General features: G+C 50.9%; 2 protein-coding genes across 8 annotated transcripts in view; one reads left to right on the forward strand and one right to left on the reverse strand.

Annotated features, from left to right (window-relative positions):
- Ctnna1 (catenin alpha 1) overlaps nt 1-5,736 on the forward strand; it is a 132,766-nt gene extending 127,030 nt beyond the window's left edge. For all 4 annotated transcript variants that reach the window (XM_087592882.1, XM_087592883.1, XM_087592884.1 and 1 more), the window contains exons 14-18: nt 1,297-1,407; nt 2,060-2,241; nt 2,367-2,472; nt 3,830-3,964; nt 4,625-5,736. In XM_087592882.1, coding sequence (XP_087449008.1) covers nt 1,297-1,407; nt 2,060-2,241; nt 2,367-2,472; nt 3,830-3,964; nt 4,625-4,912 — 822 coding nt within the window. In that variant the 3' untranslated portion in view covers nt 4,913-5,736. The remainder of the gene's footprint in view (nt 1-1,296; nt 1,408-2,059; nt 2,242-2,366; nt 2,473-3,829; nt 3,965-4,624) is intronic.
- Nucleotides 5,737-17,256: 11,520 nt separating this feature from the next.
- The window catches only part of Sil1 (SIL1 nucleotide exchange factor), a 231,764-nt gene continuing 230,543 nt past the window's right edge, over nt 17,257-18,477 (reverse strand). For all 4 annotated transcript variants that reach the window (XM_087592460.1, NM_199376.1, XM_087592462.1 and 1 more), the window contains one exon: nt 17,257-17,763. In XM_087592460.1, the coding sequence (XP_087448586.1) occupies nt 17,407-17,763 (357 nt within the window). In that variant the 3' untranslated portion in view covers nt 17,257-17,406. The remainder of the gene's footprint in view (nt 17,764-18,477) is intronic.

An 18,477-nucleotide genomic window follows, 5' to 3' on the forward strand; every position in this document is an offset into this window, starting at 1 on the left:
GATTGACCCCAGTTCTCGGGCACCCCTAACCTGTCTTCCTTGTCTCATCCCTCTGCCTGAAGTCTCTTAGCCCAGGACGTCCACACCAGCCCCAGCTTCAGTCATTGAGCAGTCTGCTGTTCACATCACTTGTCCTGTCTCCCACTGCTTGCCCCCTGGCTCAGTCACCTGAGCTGGGATCCAGCCCGAGAGCCAAGTTGTTCTTTTACCTCAGTTTACCCACACTTCCAGCTGCATGTTCCCACTGCACTGCCTCACAGGACCCTTGCCTGTTTCTAGTCACCATGATCGTGCCGGTCACTCGTAGTCAGCCACATAGTTTACTCAGTTTGTGCCCATTATTCCTGTTCGCTGTTAGGATAGGTGAGTGGAGAGTGGAGGAAAGAAAAGAGCTCCTTTTCTTGGCAAGAACAATTCTTAGGACCCAGTTAGGCCTTGAGCAGGCAAGGAAGCAACGTCGGCTGCTGTTCTGGGAAGCTCCTTAGACTTAGCCCACCAACCTACACCAGTCTGTGGCCAGAGCTCAGAGGTGCTGGGCAGGACTCGAGAGTCACACACTGACAGGATCTTTGCGGCTCTGTAGTGCCTTGTGATCCCTGCCCAGTACTGTGCTCACTTCTCTAGACCCCATGGATATGGCTTGGCTTAGGGCCTACCAGAGATGAGGGCTCGCTGCCCTCCTGTCACAGGCTGGCCATCTGGGCTGACACCAACCCCAGCTGTTCTGCCTGCTGGCTCTTCCTAATAACTGTTTCAAGTCAGGAGAGGCTGCTCATATGTGCAAAGTATGATTTTTACCTAAGAACTACTGTAGAGGACTACACCAGCAGTCAGTCCCTTTGGTATGCACTGCTATGTTCTCTTGTCCTTTGACAAAAATAAAATTAGACTTTAGGAATAACACATTGCTTTTTTTATTCCTCAAAATAGCCTTGGCACCCAAAGAGAAAGCCCAGCATTAATTTATGTTCTTGTCATAAAGTAAGCATTTATGAAATTGCTTTATGTTGTGTAAAAACATCTCTTCTTTAAAAACTTTGAGCAAGGATGGTTTTTACCTTCATGTGCAGATGTAGATTCCTTGGGAAATTGTATTAAAAGTGAAATCTCTGTTACAACAAGCCCTGATTCAGAGGTCAGCCTGACTCCTAAGTCCTATGTGAGGACTAAGGGGGGGTGAGGAGACACTACTCTCTGGTAACCAGTGTCTGCACCCTGGGCCTCGGTGCTGCTGGGCAAGGGCTTGCACTCAGCCGGAAGCATGGCTGATTACTCGGGTCTTTCCTTTGGCTGCAGACCCCCGAGGAGTTGGACGACTCTGACTTCGAGACTGAAGACTTTGATGTCAGAAGCAGGACCAGTGTCCAGACAGAAGATGACCAGCTGATAGCTGGACAGAGCGCCCGGGTAAGGACACAGGCTGTGGTCCTCTGCTGACTTGTTCCGGAGAGGCTCTCTGGCTCTGAGACCTGGCCCTTTTCTAGGATATTTAACTAACTATATTCAGAACGCCATTTTTCTGATGATTTTTTTTCCCTGTGGAGTACGACTAAAATCCTAGGTAATGACCTGCTGGTCAATTGTGGCTTCCTAGAAAATACCCTCAGCCAGGAGCAGGGCGGCAACCCAGGGTCCTCCCTGTACACTGGGCTGCACTGAATCAGGAAAGACTGCAGATCTACCTCTGATGGACCTTCCAAAGTTGGAAATGTCTGTTGAAGGTCCCAACAGGAAGGGTTCCACCCACTCATCCCTTTCTCTCCTCTCCTGTTGCTATAGACAACACCAAACTTGAAACTTATAAAGGAGTCAGACCCTCACAGATGTGGTGGTGGAGCCCACAGGTTAGCCTCCCATACTGTTCCCTCCACATTCAGACATGATTTTAAAAAGTGGGTCAGGAATTTAGGCTGCAGTGAATTCCTACAAAAATGAGAAAATTGCCCTTTGGGCAAAATGAAACCATTAAAGTATTATCCTACCTATGTTGTAGATTGCTGTTAGCCGTCTTGGCTAATGCACTGTGAGAACTTCCTGAGTGGTTTGCTTGTGGTTGTAGGCGATCATGGCTCAGCTTCCTCAGGAGCAGAAGGCAAAGATCGCAGAGCAGGTGGCCAGCTTCCAGGAGGAGAAGAGCAAGCTGGACGCTGAGGTGTCCAAGTGGGACGACAGCGGCAATGACATCATTGTGCTGGCCAAGCAGATGTGCATGATCATGATGGAGATGACCGACTTCACCCGGTGAGCGCAGCCCTGCAGCCCACAGAGAGAGAGGCTGAGGACTTCCCTGGGGCATAGACATCTTTTCTCCACTTAACCTCCAACCAAGATGGGATTCATAGACAGGCACCCTGTTCTCTTTTCAGAGGCAAAGGGCCACTCAAAAACACATCGGATGTGATCAGTGCTGCCAAGAAAATTGCTGAGGCAGGATCCAGGATGGATAAGCTTGGCCGGACCATCGCAGACCACGTGAGTGCCGCTCTGCACGGCCCATGGCTGAGGAAGCTGTTGATGAGCGTTCTCATGGGCCACGGCTCACCTTGGAAAATTGCTCTAAGCCACTCCATCAGTCCCAGCATACGTTCCTGAGGATTTCTCAACTCCTATTTCTTTGATGAGTTTCCAGGGTTGGGTGTGTCTATCTAAAACTTTCTATCACTCCAGTCTCTGCCGTGTTGGCTGGTTTTCAGTTTGGAGCAGAAGCAGATTCTGCTGCCTCCCTTCTCCTCACCCTCACCCAGCCTCTTGCTGTGAGCGCTGTTACAGCGTCTAGCTGGGGACAGGCTTCTCTTTCTCCTCACTGCTACTTCATACCTCCAGGAAGCCTCACAGCACTTCCCTGTGGCCTTTTTCTAGGCTTGTTATCCAAGCTTACTGTGTCATTCAGGCTGCAGGATGGGTGACATCTGTCCCTCATTACTCAAGCTAACACTTGGCAGTCATTCTTGACCACCCAATAAAAAGCCTTGTGGACAGTGTGTTGTGACAACACCTGTTCTTTCTGTCTGAAATTAGCAGCTCCATTGATCTCTTACTGCTCAGACCTCTGTGGCCTTTCTTTCCTCTGTTCTGCAAACAGCCATCAACACTGTCATCATAAAATGCAAATCACACTTGAATCTGTCCTGCTTCAGTGGCATCTTAGAAAAATTCAAAGCCTTCAGCATGGAGTATCTAGACCCCATTTTACACCACTGCGCTTCTCCCTCCCCTCCACCATTGGAAGAACAGTGTCTGTTGTGAGCACTGGAGAGTGAGTGAGTGGCTGTGCTTCCTTCTCTGAAGAAACCTAAGCACCCAGCCCCCAGCAGTCTGGGCAGAGGCCGCACTTGTCACCTTTTTGTTAATCACCTGTGCCTAGAGCTCTGTGTTCAGGGTTTATCTTGTGTGCGCCCTGGCTGAGAGGACAGCGAGCGCCTCGGCTGATGAATCACTTCTTTAATCTACATAGCTCAGCATTGTCTCCTCTGTAAGACCAGGCCCTTGCTTGCTGATGCTTACCTCACGTTATAGGGGCCAGGAGCTTCTCCCCTGGGGTGGAAACCTAGGCATTAGCACAGTAGTTGCTGGCAGACCCTGAGTTACTGAGTGGAAGGCTCAGAAAGTGTTCACTGCCTACCCCATGCAGGAGGTGGGCTCTGGGAGGGACTGTCCTGGGGTATGGCACCCTAGAGAATGGACACTCCCCCTTCTCTGCCCCTTGCTCCTTTAGGGAGGGAGGAAGCTAACACCCACGGGGAGCCTTTGAGAAATAACCCCGGGGACAGGAGTTGTCTGGGTGGGGCTGGGAGTACTCAGTGCTGAGCGTCTTTTCCTTTTCCGTCAGTGCCCAGACTCCGCCTGCAAGCAGGACCTGCTGGCCTACCTTCAGCGCATCGCGCTCTACTGCCACCAGCTCAACATCTGCAGCAAGGTCAAGGCTGAAGTACAGAACCTCGGTGGAGAGCTTGTCGTCTCTGGGGTAAGTGTCAGCGATGAGACACACTGGCCAGGAGGGGTTTGCTGGCCCGTGTCTGTAGCAGAAGTAGACATTTGTCCCTGTGCATCGCCCACCTACTCCAGACGGGGAAGGAGAAGCAGCATTAGCTACAAGGTCCTTCTTAGTTCCTCTTGGGTCCTGGAGCCCACCGGCCTCACACCATCTCTTTAGCATGGCATGGTTGGTGTGGCCCGGTGACAGCTGGAACTATTGCCAGGCCTCGTCTCTTTTGCCAGCTGTTCTTTGGAAAAGGGTGTTTTTATACCACCACCACCCCAAAAGAGTAATTAACCCAACTAAGAAATTACCAAATAGAACCGCGCCCACTGCTTTCTCCGTTTCTACCCACAAAGAGCTAAGTTGGAGCAATCCATCAGGTCACAGTCCCTGCCACTGTTCACGGTGCCCGTGCTACACAGCCTTGCACACTCGGCACTGTAAGGGATGGGGGATGAGGCGACTTTGTGTGTTGTCACCTTTTCTTTTCAAAGGCAAGTATTTGCAAGCTACATGGGTAAGAGCTGCCCTTGATAGAGCAGTAGGAGCCCCTTAAGGTGACGAGGCCCTGGTTGGTGTGGCCAGGCCACATGCATGCAGGGTTCTAGTCAGGCTCTTCACCGGTGACTCATCTGTCCTTTGTAGGTGGACAGCGCCATGTCCCTGATCCAGGCAGCCAAGAACTTGATGAACGCTGTAGTGCAGACAGTGAAGGCGTCCTACGTGGCTTCCACCAAATACCAGAAGTCACAGGGGATGGCGTCCCTCAACCTTCCTGCTGTGTCATGGAAAATGAAAGCCCCCGAGAAGAAGCCCTTGGTGAAGAGAGAGAAGCAGGATGAGACACAGACCAAGATCAAGCGGGCCTCCCAGAAGAAGCACGTGAACCCTGTGCAGGCCCTCAGCGAGTTCAAGGCCATGGACAGCATCTGAGCTCCGTAGCCCATGGGGGTCCCGAAAAGTCGGTCACATACTTCTCCACTCAGATGTGTTTGCTAAGTAGAGAGCTCTGTTGTATTCCACAGGGAGGGAGCAGATTTCAAACTCAGCCAGGTGGTGAATTTTGCAAGGACATGTTTGTGTTAAAGCTGGTTAGAAAAAAAGCTTTTAGAATTCAAAATATATTTCTAGCTATATTTTTATAAGCTTAATTGAAATAAAAATTCTGTAATCAGAGAGTGCCACATTAACTTCTTGGTCCATTTCTGAACAGGCCGGGGTGAGCACCCAAGGGAGAGGTTGCCTTTAGCCCTACTGTGGGGCAGTATGGAATCAAATGGCCAAGGGTGACCCAGGGTAAACCATGGGGCACCTTAAACTGTGTGAGAAAGAAGGTCCAGAAACCTGAGGAATAAAACAATGGATTACCCTGGAAATTGATTGGTTTCTTTATGAAGCAGAATGGGAATTATGATTCACGGCTAAGTTACTAATGTGCTCTGCTGTAGGACACTAATAGAGTTGCTTTTCTCGGGCTAGAACGTTGTGATGCTGTAATCAGAACATGCTTCCCCTGTTATTCCAGCTGGAAATGCAAATTCATCGTCGGGCTCTCGTAATAATCGCAGTGTTTCCTGCTTTGGGCTGGCTAAGGAGCCTTGACAGCAGTGTTCGCTTAGGCAATAATTTAGACTCCACCTTACTTGTGATTACTATAGCAATTACCATAGCTACAAGATAAGATTTTACTGTCTTATTTAAATTTTATGAATCTGTTTTTTACACTAATTTTCCCAATAAAGTCTATTATGAACCAAGTCTAAGAAGCAGAAGTCATTCTTTGCCTTCAAGAAGAGTCAGACTTGGGCTAATTGCCCCTCTGCCCAGGATGCCTAGGGAGGAGGGAGAGACAGTGACTGGATCTCTAGGGAGGACCTCTCAGGTTCTTGCCTCCCAGGCAGGGTAAGTCCTGTTCAGTACCCCAGCCTGAGGAGTGTCACAGCCATTCTTCAGGGTTCAAGTCAAAGCCGTGGGGGCCCTTCTATGCCAGCAGCATCAACCATGACATGAAAATGGCTGACTCCATTCCCTAGCCTTGTCTCCTATCCCTTCCTCCTACAGATTCCCTCTTAGAGATCCCTAAAGAGATGGCCGTGGACCTTGTCACCTTACTAACTTGTTCTGCCATTGCAGTCAGTGCTTATCTTGCCCCTTGTCAAGTTGACTGCCTTCCCCAGTCACACTGGCCCTACCTTATCAGACCTGCGTAGGCAAGGTCCATGGAACCCACTTCCTTACACACCTTCTCCTCTGTGCCTTCCCTCATCTGCCTGCCTGCCTGCCTGCCCCTCCCTCCGCTCTTCTGATCTTCTGATCTTACCCAAGGTGCCTGGCTTTCAGTGCCTGATACTGGCTTGTTATTGGCACTCTGCTTTTAAGTCTGATATTCTGAGATGTTCCCTCTGGCCAGGGCGCACCCGCTGCCTCTGCTCTCCATGCCTAAGGCCCTTCGGCGTTTCCACCTTTGCTTGTATTACCAGTCACATTTTTCTGGCCAAATAACACAATGAGGCTACTTTAAAATGCATGCAAGGTCTACAACTTGTGACCACTTCTGCACACTGCCCCATGGCTCAAACCACCTCATCTGTTACTTCCTAGCCAGTGTTCCCCCGAGCTTGGCCGGTGCCTGCAGATCATGGTGTTACCGCTGAAGGAAGTGAGGCTTGGGCTGCTGCCGTGCTGCCAGAGCGCGCTCAGGTGTTATGGCCAGGCTTAATTTCTTGTCACAGAAGTGCCTCCGTAGAAAAACCCACAACATGACAGCTGCCTTCCCCGCCTGGAGTGGTCTAGTGCTCTCTGGAAAGCCTTTGCCCACCATCCCTGCTGTACTGCGCATGCATTGCAGAGGTGGCTGCCCATTAGCACGTCCTGCCCTCCCTCCCTCAGCATCAGGTCAGCCCTGCCCAAGAGAGCCCAAATCTGCAAGCGACTTCACATCACAAAAGCCCAAGTCCTCAGTAATGGCTGCGTCTTGTTCCCACCAGCCTCCCTGTTCTCCAACAATCTGCACACATCGTTAGCACCCCTTCAGCCTCCCAAGTGCTTCCTGGTTTTGCCTGTGCTGGCAGTCCCTGGGTGGGGTTCCTCACGTCATACTTCACACACCTCTTGTTTGAATGGCCCATCACTGACACCCCCAGACTTCCCTGCATTTTTTGTAGTTTTTAACAGATATCACCTCAAGTTTATTTGTAAAGCTAGCAGGGGCCGCCAACCCTCTGCAGATATGTGGGAGTCTCACTAGTTCACCCATCTTCACCTTGGCAATGAACATGGTGCCTTCATACCAGCACTGGAGCCTGAGCCTGGGTTGGCAGCACCGTGACCTTTGGCCGTGTAGCAACAAAATTGCTTCCGAGGCTTAACCACATTCAGTTCCCAAGGGCTGCTAAGGTCTTCTCATCACGTTGCCTGCACCTTCAGGCCCTTGTGCTTTTCAGCAAAACATAAACTCTTCAGGAAACTGGATCGACCCTGTAAGAAATTTGCCTTTGTGATGAGTGTCTGGTGCCTTTTCTGTGCCCTTTTCAAGACTGGTTGTGTGTGTCCAGCTCTTGGACTTGGCCAGGTCTGCACTGACCAGCAGTTCACCGAGTGCCTGGGACTGAGGGAGAAAGAGCCCTTGTGTCTAACCGTGCTGCCATTAGCTCATCAGTAAATGTTCTCCAGTTCAGGCTCTGCACGCCTGGCCACACCCCAGTAGGTCAGTCCCCAGTCCCTAAGACTCAGTCCGCTTCCCAGCTCTGACGTTGCCACAGCAGACGCCAAGAGCTCACCACCGAGGCCTTCATCAGCCTGTGTCTGAGACCAGGGCCATTCCAGCTGCGTCCACACTGCTGTCCGGGAGCCCATCTCTCCCATTCCTGTCCCTTTGTGTTCTATGGTCTTGGCTGTGTCCTCTGTGGAAATATTGGAGGTTTTAGTAAAAAGGTTTTAGCAACAGAGGAAGCCCAGACCAAAATCTTGAAACCTCGTGTGTCCTACAGATCTTGTGATTCCACACAGAGCATGTGAGAGGAGACTCAGTGTGGGAGGGCGACGTTGTGAAGATTCCCAAGGAGGTGCCGGTGCCTGTCCCTTGACGTCTCTCAGGATCTACCCCCATCACCCACTGAGTCCTGAGCTGCTCCTTTCAACCTGGTGAGCAAAGGACAGAAGTCCCATGTTACCTCCCTAGCCTGTCATGCTAATTTTTTGTTATGGCCTCCCTCTATTGATGGGGTCTGCATTCCACAGTCAGCTCTGGCCTTACTAATCACTCTCCTTTGTTTTGATGCCCGGTCCCCAACTTAACCCCTTGAGCACAGAACTTCCAGGCCCAAAAATGAACCTTCCACATGGGCCAGGGCCTCCTCTCCGGGGAGGAAAGCGCTGCTATGATGACCACACCAGAGGCCTCATCCAGCCCGTAGCACACCAACATCAAGGTCTGGTTCCTCCAGCATCCCCCAGGCTCGGCATCCCACGAGCTTTGGTTGTACAGATTGCCTTCTCTAGACTTGTGGTTTCATATCCTTCAGATTCCTGCTTCCTTCCTCGGCTTATTCTTGATACCTGTGGTGTTGCCATAGTCCAGGGCCCCCCTCTGGTTCTGCCCTTCCTACCCATTCCAACATGGCAGCCTCCAGGCCTGTGACACCCAGACAATTCTTGCTGAAATGTTTAGCAACAGGCTTTCCAGGGTGGGAGCAGGCAGGCCACACCTCTCCGCTCTGCATCAGTTAGAGCTTGCTCTGTCAATGCCACTGAGGCGACTCTCACAGGAGCCTCCACCAGTTTCCGCTGCACTCTTGTCCCACAGCCACCAACAGATGACATGAATGTTTTCTGACATCTCTGCTCACCTTCGGGAAATAAATGCTAGCGCCATACCTGTTGGTCGGTGTTGCTGGGTTGGACAATGTCAAATACTATAGAGTGGTTCCTCCAGGTCCTATGGTCCCGACTGTCACTGCAATGCTCACACAGACTTTTAATGGCATTAGCACTTTCTGGCCTACTTTAGAAATGCTCTCACTCTGCGTAGCCCAGGATGGCCTGGCACTGTGTAAACCAGGCTGACCTTAAACTTTGAACGAGGCATGTCTGATGACTTCACTCTCTGAGAAGTCCAGCTTCCATCTATAGGGTGTTCCAATCCTCTGAATAGAGTCTGCCATCACGCCAGACGACTGCCCCTCGTGGACTGCTGTCCTGAACAAGCTGGGATCGATGGAATAGGATCTCAATGTTGTCTGTCACCCGGAGACAATGGGTGTGCACAGATTCAGAGCACAGCGTGGGGAAACCCAGTAGTGGGCTGAGGCTCTCCCTTTTTCTTCTCTTTTTTTTAGGTTGGGGTGGGGCCAGAGAAATGGCTCAGTGGTGATGATCACTGTATGGGTCCAGTTCTCAGTACCCACATGGTGGCTCACAAACATGTAACTCTGGTTTCAGGGATCCAACACCCATTTTTGACCTCAGCAGGCACTGGCATAAACGTTAATCACAGGCGTACATGCAGGCAAAAGGTTCACATACATAATAAAATTTTAAAATAGAACTAAAATATAAGTTAGGTTGGAATTTACATGTAATAAGACACACTCTTTGCTAACATGGGAAAGTCATACACTCCCTTGGATCGCAATAGTTCAAACACACCGTTTCCCTCTAGTGTTGACTCTACAGGTGGAATTCCTTGACTGTTGGCCTTTGCATCAGTGGCATCTGCACCGTGCGTCTCGGGGAGCCGAGCCTTGGAGAAGCCTGTGCCCTTGTGGGAATCCTTGCTGTTTTCAGTAGTGAGTAGTATTCCATCAGAGGGTGCACAGTCCCTCATTCCTCCTGTGCGGGACACTGGAGCTGTTCTAGTTTTGTTTTGGTTTGTTTTTTTTTTTTTTTTTTTGGTTCTTTTTTTCAGAGCTGGGGACCGAACCCAGGGCCTTGTGCTTCCTAGGTAAGCGCTCTGCCACTGAGCTAAATCCCCAGCCCCTGTTTTGGTTTGTTTTAAGGGAGGCATTTTTTTTTTAAGATTTTATTTATTATATCTGAGCACACTGTAGCTGTCTTCAGACACACCAGAAGAGGCCATTGGATCTCATTACAGATGGTTGTGAGCCACCATGTGGTTGCTGGGAATTGAACTCAAGACCTCTGCAAGAGCAGTCAGTGCTCTTAACCACTCAGCTGTCTGTCCAGCCCTTTAGTTTTGTTTTTAAAACTCACATTTTTTTTTTTTTTTTTTTTTTTTTTTTTTGGAGCTGGGGACCGAACCCAGGGCCTTGTGCTTGCTAGGCAAGCGCTCTACCGCTGAGCTAAATCCCCAACCCCTAAAACTCACATTTTTATAGAAGCCTTTGAATACAGACTTTTGTGTACACAGACGTCTGCTTATCTCAAGCAAACACCTAGGAAGAAGGTTGTGCTCTGTGATCAGTAATGTGCCAGCCTAGGAGACCACCCTTGCCATTTTGTATCTCTCCAGTGGCAGTGAGCATCCGGCTGTTTTGTCTCTGGCACATGGCATCCTCGGGCTGTGTTTGGGTATAGGTTTGCGTGCAGTGGTGTCTTACTGTGGTTTTCCATGCATTTCTCTAACACTGCTGTGCTGAGCTTGTCCTCGTGCCCCGCAGCCATCCGCGTGGCTTTGGTGACGTGCCGTTCCCATTCTCATTGGGTTGACTGTACAGATGGACTTTGAGAATTCCTTAAACATGAATTCAAACCCTTTGTCAAATAAGTGATTTGCAAAGGATTTTGTTTGTAGCTTCTTATTTTCTTAATTTCTTAGCAGGTTTTTAGTCCAATTTGTGAAGTTTTAAAATTTCTGGATGGTAGGTCAGTGTTATATCTAAGAACTCTTTGCCTAGAGTCATCTAGACCACAAAGGTTTGCCTCCTGATTTCTTGTAGAAGATTCAGATTTAGGTCCGCGATTGCTCTTAAACTCAATTGTGTAGTAGTCGTGAGGTACCGGGGTCCACAGAGGTTGAATTGCTATGGCACCATTTAGTGAGAAGACAGTCTTTCCTCACATTTGCACTTTGTCAAAAATCAGCCGGCTTTGGTGGCCCACACCTTTAATCCCAGCACTAGGGAGGTAGAGGCAGGCGGATCTCTAAATTCAACAACAGCCAGGTTATTTTAAGAGAGAGCCGGTCTCAGCAAAATCACCTTCGTGGTTAGTGGTTAGTGGTTAACTTTGCTTCTTCTCTGCTTTGGTTACCCTTGGTCAATTGTGCTCCCATATTAAATGGGAATGATAGAAATTAACATTTCATACTCTTCACGTTGCCTGCCTGTCTGGAGTGAGAGAGCCTCACTGCTTAGCTCTAATCTGCTACGAGCATCGGCCTTCATCCAGTGATCTCCATTGCGTCTGCCACCTACCCAGGAGTGACTTACTAAGTCACCTTGGCTATCAGAGGTACCCAGTCAAGGGAATGCAGCATTGACCTTCAAGGAACACTGATTTTTTTACTTAATAGTGGCGCCAAAGTGCAAGGGTAGGTGGTAGAGAGGCTCTGACAGACCTGCAGAAACCCTGCCATGCCCTCTCACAAAAGGCCACTCTCAACGGAGGGAAAGGGAAAACCACTTGCTGAACCTGTTGTGATCTGCAATAGGAATGAATCCTCTTCCCAGGAAATATGGGGGTAAATAGGAGCTGTTCTCATTCTGTTATTCTGTCTCAAAGTTGTAAGTTATAGGTACAGAGCACACGTGCACAGCTAAGACAGAGACAGGCACATCTGCGAGTTCAAGGCCAGCCTGGTCTATATAGCGAAGCACTAGATAGGAAAGAAAAACAGGCAGTTTTAGAGTTAGGCAGGGTCTGTGTTTCAGGTCTACTCTAGAATCCCGAAGGTCAGCCCTGACCATAGGGGGAGTTATTTGGGGGGGGGGGTCTCTGATTCATTGATCTGTATCTGTCTGTCTGCCTATCTACCTATTATATGTCTGTCTGCCTACAGACAAAATCTCTCCACATAACCCCCTGGCTGTCCTGGAACTGACTGTGTAGACCAGGCTAGCCTCAAACGCGGAGATCTGCCCGCCTCAGCCTTCAAGTGTTGGGATTAAAGTCTCCTCGCACACGCGTTGCTCTTTGATCAAGGCACTGGTCCCGATTCCTATGGGCTTGAAGTCTTATTAGCCACTGTGAGCCCTTTTTCTCCAAAATTATTTCAGTATTGTAATGCCTTTGTGTTTCCACTTAAATTTTCAGGCAACACTCGTAATAATCTGCACCTAAGATTACCTGTGCTGAGGTGGACGCACCGCTGTCCAGCCCAGGAGCCCGGAATGCCTCCCGTTTACTGAGATCTTGGCATTTTATAGTTGCCAACGCAGCCTCTGCACCTTTGCCAGCATAAACCACACATGGTCCTCTATTCCTGCAGTGAAGCCCCACTTTCAGGTTCTAATATCTAATTACTTATGCGACTATATGCCGACATGTTGATTCGGTGCACAGATTTTTGCACCCTGTCCTTTACAAAGGTAACAGCTCCAAGAGACCTTCTGTAGGCCTATGGGTGTCACACACTGACCATCTGTCACCTGTCTGCTTCCTACTCTATGTTGCTGCTAAGGCCCACCCAGGACCTGCAGAGCTGTAACACCTCTGTCCTAGGTGTCCGTCCTAGAGGGATGATTTCTGTCTGTCCCCGCTATGTCGGAGGATGGCAGGTGCAGGGTTATGAGGTCAGGGACCTTCCTTCCGTTTCTAGTCTGTGAAAACTTTTCGTTCTGGGTGGTGCACTTAGGCTCTCCAGAGGAATGGAACAAATGGGCGGGCTGATGTATGCACGCATGTACACACACGTGTACACGCACGTGTACACACACACACACACACACACACACACCTGGGAACAACTCTATAGTCCTGATCTGATGGCAAAAACCTGGAGTCGCTCGTCCTCGCTCAGTCAGTCATGGCACAGCACGGCACATTGGTTCTGGTTGACAGCAAAGGAATCCGCACCAGTGGAGGGGAGGGCTGAGTAAGCCAAAGGCCAGCACTCCTGCCCCACCCCTTTCTACTGGGCTGCTCCCAGAAGGTTCCGCCCACATTTGGGGTGGGAACATTTTGTTCCTCAGTGAGCCTCCCTAGTTAGTGATTCTAATTTGTGACAAACTGACATTAAAACCAACCAGTGTTCTACGTCTAAGAGCTGTTGAATGCCCTCTCGGTTGGGTGAGCTGAGCCAACCAGCTCTCCCAGTCCCAGTGCACGAGCAAACACCCACAAAGTGGCAGACAGGGACAGCAGCTTTCAGAGTGGCACCATTTCTGTGGCTCCAGAGGTGACTGTGCCAGGAGATTTCCTCCAAAGTCAGGAAAGGCCTGGACACAGGCCCTGCCACACCCAGGAGAAGTGTGTCTTCACACTTACACCCTACGATCTGCAAAGCAGTGAATGTGGCGTTTACAGCCCTGAGCTCCTGGACAATCTTACAGAGCAATAGAACCAGCTTTCAGGACCTGGCCCGCTGTTTCCTCCCGAGCTGTCAACCAGGACGTTACAGTGAACTTTACCGAGTTGGTGGTGGTTTATCTGCTTATCTTTTAGAGCTCGAGGACCATGATGGTGGTCCCTTTGTGATGCTGCTTATTTGTGACTCGTACCTGGCAAAGCCATCATTCAGTCTCATGTCTGCCTTTAAACTCTTTAAAAAATATTTATTTTATGTATATTTATGCATGTGAGTACAGAGTCACTCTCTTCACACACACCAGAAGAGGGCATCAGATCCCATCACAGATGGCTGTGAGCCACCATGTGGTTGCTGGGAATTGAACTCAGGTCCTCTGGAAAAGTATTTGGTGTTCTTAACTACTGAGCCATTTCTCCAGCCCCAACAGTTGTTGTTATTGTTTGTTTGTTTCCAATTTTGTTCTTTTCATTTTCTTTTGGGTGTTTTGCTTGGTTTTATTAATTTATAACATGACTGTTGACTCGTAATCTATTGGTGAGCCAGAGTCTAACATGTAATTTGTAAGAGGGGCTGTTTTACCTCAACATGTTTGTGGCTCCCATGGATCCCCCATGGGTCAGGCCCTTCAACTTCTGAGGGCTCTGCCCCCCTCTGCTACTGTTCTCACCCGTCTCCCTGTTGCTCATCCAGGCCTGACCCACACACAGCACTCAGCCAGAGCGTGTGTGGAGAAATGAACAAATGAGGGAGGGGCGTTGGCCAGGCTGCTCCATACTGTGTCACGATGAGGACACATGAGGACACGCTCCAAGACGAGGTTGACAGGCCCTGGATCACCTGGTCCTTAGTGGTCCACGTGGCTGCACCTTAGGCATCCCGGCCCCTCCCACAACTCTGTGTGGGCTTCTCAAGGAGGTGTTTCTCCTCTTCTGCCGAAACCCTCAAAACCTTACCTGGGCCTGGGTTATTTTTCAAGTCTCAGCTTGGACACCATCGATCTCTGAGGGACGCTCCCTGATCTGCTCAGCTCTGTCACTGTCGAAGTCACCACCACCTGCTTCAAACCCCTAGAGCAGGAGTCTTGGCTGACTCTTCTCAGAGCAGTCAGTACAATTTGAGGGGAAAACCGAGTAAGAAAGTGAATGAAAACCAAGCCTGCTGAGGGATGGGATAGGTTTGGCCACCACCCCACTCTGTAGTCCTTTGTCCTCACATGAGGGCAGGATTGTATCAGTTGTAGGACGCTTATAGCTCTATAGGTCCCACCATGTGACACAGGTAGGTGGTGTCACCCAGATTTGGTGGCTGCAACCTTGTCATGCTCAATGGCCTCAAGTCCTGGCCATGCTTCCTGCCTACCCAGGGCAGCACTGAAAGGCAGAGAAGGGCTTTTCTGTACCCAGAAGCCCCAGCCAGGGCTGACTGACCAGGGTAACAGGACCAGAGTCTACAACTGAGAAGCATGGCTTCTCAGCTCCAATCCAGGAGACAACCTGGAGGATGCCAGGTTCCACAGTAACCTCACTTTCGAGGATGCCTTAAGGGGGATGACTGGGTGTTGTGTAAAGAAGTTCCATACCTGGCCTGTGGCTCAGAAGCTAGCTCGGTCCATCCCCCTTACTACAGTCCCAGAAGCTATTTCCGTGCCCCCAGGGCTCACAACCCTAATCTGCTCTGGGACTACAGGTGTGATACCCAGGCATCGCAGTGAGGGCAGAAGGGACAGCGGGTACCTAAACAAGCCTCTAGCGGTGGCACTCCTCTCATGGCCACCCTTTCCATGTCCACCCCCAGGGCTTGCAGGGTTCTCCAGGGCTCAGTGAGTACTGCAGAGACCTGGCTAGGCCTCCTTGGCAGCTCCCCATTCCGAAGGCCAGCCCTGTTCCAGCCCTCACCTTGTTCCTTTCTAAAATCCACATCGCTCAAGTGTCTCTTGACTCAGCATAGCCCTCCCGGACCACGCCCTCTCGGGGCTAAGGCAGCAGGGCCATTTCTCCTGCCCCTGTTTCCGGTGACCATGTGCGCACCTTCCATAGAATGGCTGCTGTGTGGCAGCTCAGGCAGCACGTAGGCTCTCTAAGTAACAGTCCTCACTCCCCTGAAGAATGTACCACCACGGCCGTGGGGCTTTTAGGCCAAAGGGCAGTGGTACCCCAGGTTGGCAGCCTGAATTCTGATCCCCGTAATGGAAACAGCTTTCCCAAAGCATGGGCTGCTGCCTACGACCAGCTCATTGCTTCTTCGTGGCTATGCGGGCAGAGGGCTGCGGAGAGGAAGACCCAAGAAAGGATTTGCAAGAAATGGGACCATCCCTTACCCTTTGTTTCTCTGGGTCTATGAAGCTGAGATTTCTCAAACCCAGGTGTAGTGAGTCATATTGGATTTGGGCCTGGCCGCTTTGTAACTGCATGGCCACAGTAAAAGTCATGGGATTGTTGGACAGAGGCTCTCCCATGTATTTACAGCACAGGAAGAAAAGACCAAGTAGTAAACACCCGGTGTCTCCACTGCATGACCTCTGCTGAGCCCGCTGATGCATGTGGAACCCACACACCTGGACCACACCTGGGTGGTGGTCAATTTACTTCTGCCTTTTGCTTCCTCAGCCTTTATCCTTGAGATTTAGGCTGGTTTTCTCGGATTTCTCCCTAATTAATTCAGGTCTCCTAGTCGGTCTTTTGTTACCGAAGTCAGGAGCCAGGTAGTCACGAGCCAGGGTTTCCCACTGTGCTTCCCAGTTATTTTCTACCTGGAGACTTGGGTATATAAGTGGTGAATAAAGCTACAGGAGTCTCTCACTCTTCTTCCTCACTCTCACTCTTCCTTCCCCTCTTCCACTTTCTCTCTCTCTCTCTCTCTCTCTCTCTCTCTCTCTCTCTCTCTCTCTCTCTCTTCCTCTCCTGGCTTGACACGATAACCTGTGTGTGTGTGTGTGTGTGTGTGTGTTTCTTTCATCCCGTAGGCTTTCGCCCGATTCTCGGTACTGTGTCGGTGCTGGCGCCGACACCCAGGCTATTCAACAGTGACCTTCCCAACTTGCCTTCCTGGGGTGGGGGTGGGGGCTGGGGGGCTGGGGGGGGGCTGGGAAGGGGAGCTGAGGAGCCAGCAGGAGCCAGCCTTTGGTGCACTGGGAAAGACTGAAAAACAAACTCACCAGAATCCAAATCAGGAAAGCCCAGATCTGGGTTGCCATGGCAACTTGCAGCAGGCTCCCAGCCTGGCACTCTGTCTCTGGGGTGGGGGTCCAGACTTGCCAGGCTGGGTCTGCCCTTCCTTAGCTAACCCTGGACACTGGAGGGGGCAGGGCACAAGCCGGGGCACCTCTGCCCTGTTTAGTATCTGAGCAGGTCTGGGCATCCACCGTTAGCTGAAACAGGATTACTTCTCTCCCAAATGGATACCCGCACGTATGGACACCCTGCGTCGTCCCCCGTGTGGGCTGCAGCAGCATGGGCCCACTTGCTTCATGGTGGACTAAGCAGTTCCTTGTGGAGACATTCACAGGCCTTGCCGGTGCCAGTGGCCTTTGCCCAGGTCCTCATAGCTTGAGGTGGGCAGGGAGACTAAGGGAGGGCTGAGTGCCCACACCACGCAGTGCTTTACCTGTGTCCTATGTCTTTCTTTACTTTTTTGTGTGTTCTTTTTTGTCTGAGGTTAAATGGCTTTCAAAGTGAAATAGCCAGAGGTTGTCAACTCTTAGAAGAAGGCCTTTCTTGGCCAGCATGTCACCTGCGGCCCATCACCAGCGGCTCACTGAACCACCCCCAGGCCTCCCAGGCACGGTGCCCAGACATGAGAGTGAGAGAGAGAGAGAGAGAGAAAGAGAGAGAGAGAGAGAGAGAGCACAATCTACATGTCTCTGTTTAATGACCCAGCCAGCTCTGCCCAGAAAAAGCTCATGCCCCAGTAGGGAAGTCCTCCTCCTGGCTGCTGTCCCCTGAAGAGCCCACCAGAGCTCTCACTAGCAGCATCCATCCAGTCCTGTCTCAGCGTGGCAGCCTCATCTTAGCTCCTTCACCAAGCTGTCGATGGAGGCCAGCAGTTCCCGGAAGTAGCCGTCATCTTCACCTTCTTGGAGCTCCAGGGAGGCCAGGGCTTGGTACTCTGCCTGGAGACTGCCCAGTGTCCGGCTCAGCTCCAGGTCTTGACGGTAGCGGTCCCGGCAGGTGGCGAGGAGGGCGCCCAGCGTCTGCAGCACCTTCTCCCGAGCGTCGTGCTCTGGAAGGGCCAGGAGCTGGGCCGTGATCTCACACCAGCCCTGTTCCCGCAGGCCGGGCAGGAGCTGCACCTGCCGGTACTGCTGCAGCTTCTCTGGGGAGGACTCCTGGGTCAGCTCAGCCTCCTCCTCAGCAAACATCTGCAGGGCAGGTAGGGCGGGGAGAAGAGCCGTCAGCCTGCACTGGGCTGCATTAGCGGATGCTCAGCTGCTCTCTGGATGACTCGGGGATGCTAGGTACCTCCTGGGAGGCAACCAACGGGATTTCTGGCCTTTTACATGCTCTCTCATCCATCTGTGCATCCGTCTGTCTGTCCATCCATCCAGTCACCAAAACACCAGCACACAGTGTTGGGTGCTGGAAAAACCAAAATGAGGACCCAGTCCCTGTTCCCAGGATCTGACCAGTGAGTAAGAATCCCTGTATATGGGTTGGGATTTAGCTCAGTGGTAGAGCGCTTGCCTAGCAAGCACAAGGCCCTGGGTTCGGTCCCCAGCTCCGAAAAAAAGAAAAGAAAAAGAAAAAAAGAAAAAAAGAAAAAAGGAAAAGAATCCCTGCATATGGCTGATGAGACAGCTCAGTGGTAAAGGTTCCAGCTCCATTTGCCTGGCGACTTGAGTTTGGTCCCCAGAACCTTATACATGCGTGTCTTGCTGTCAGCACCCACATACACATATTATGCTCACACATGTATACACACCACTACACACACTATTTAAAAATCCCTAGATAGCATGGCAGTTGGTACAGCATGGGGCCAGACGGCCTGGGTTCAGACTCCTGCTCCAGGCCTGGCGTGTGCTCACGCCTGGGGTCCTAGCACCGAGAGCTGGAAGATCAAGAGGTTACATATT

This window comes from Rattus norvegicus, chromosome 18 (genome assembly GCF_021556685.1).
Source record: "Rattus norvegicus strain SHRSP/BbbUtx chromosome 18, alternate assembly SHRSP_T2T, whole genome shotgun sequence".
Lineage (NCBI taxonomy): Eukaryota > Metazoa > Chordata > Mammalia > Rodentia > Muridae > Rattus > Rattus norvegicus.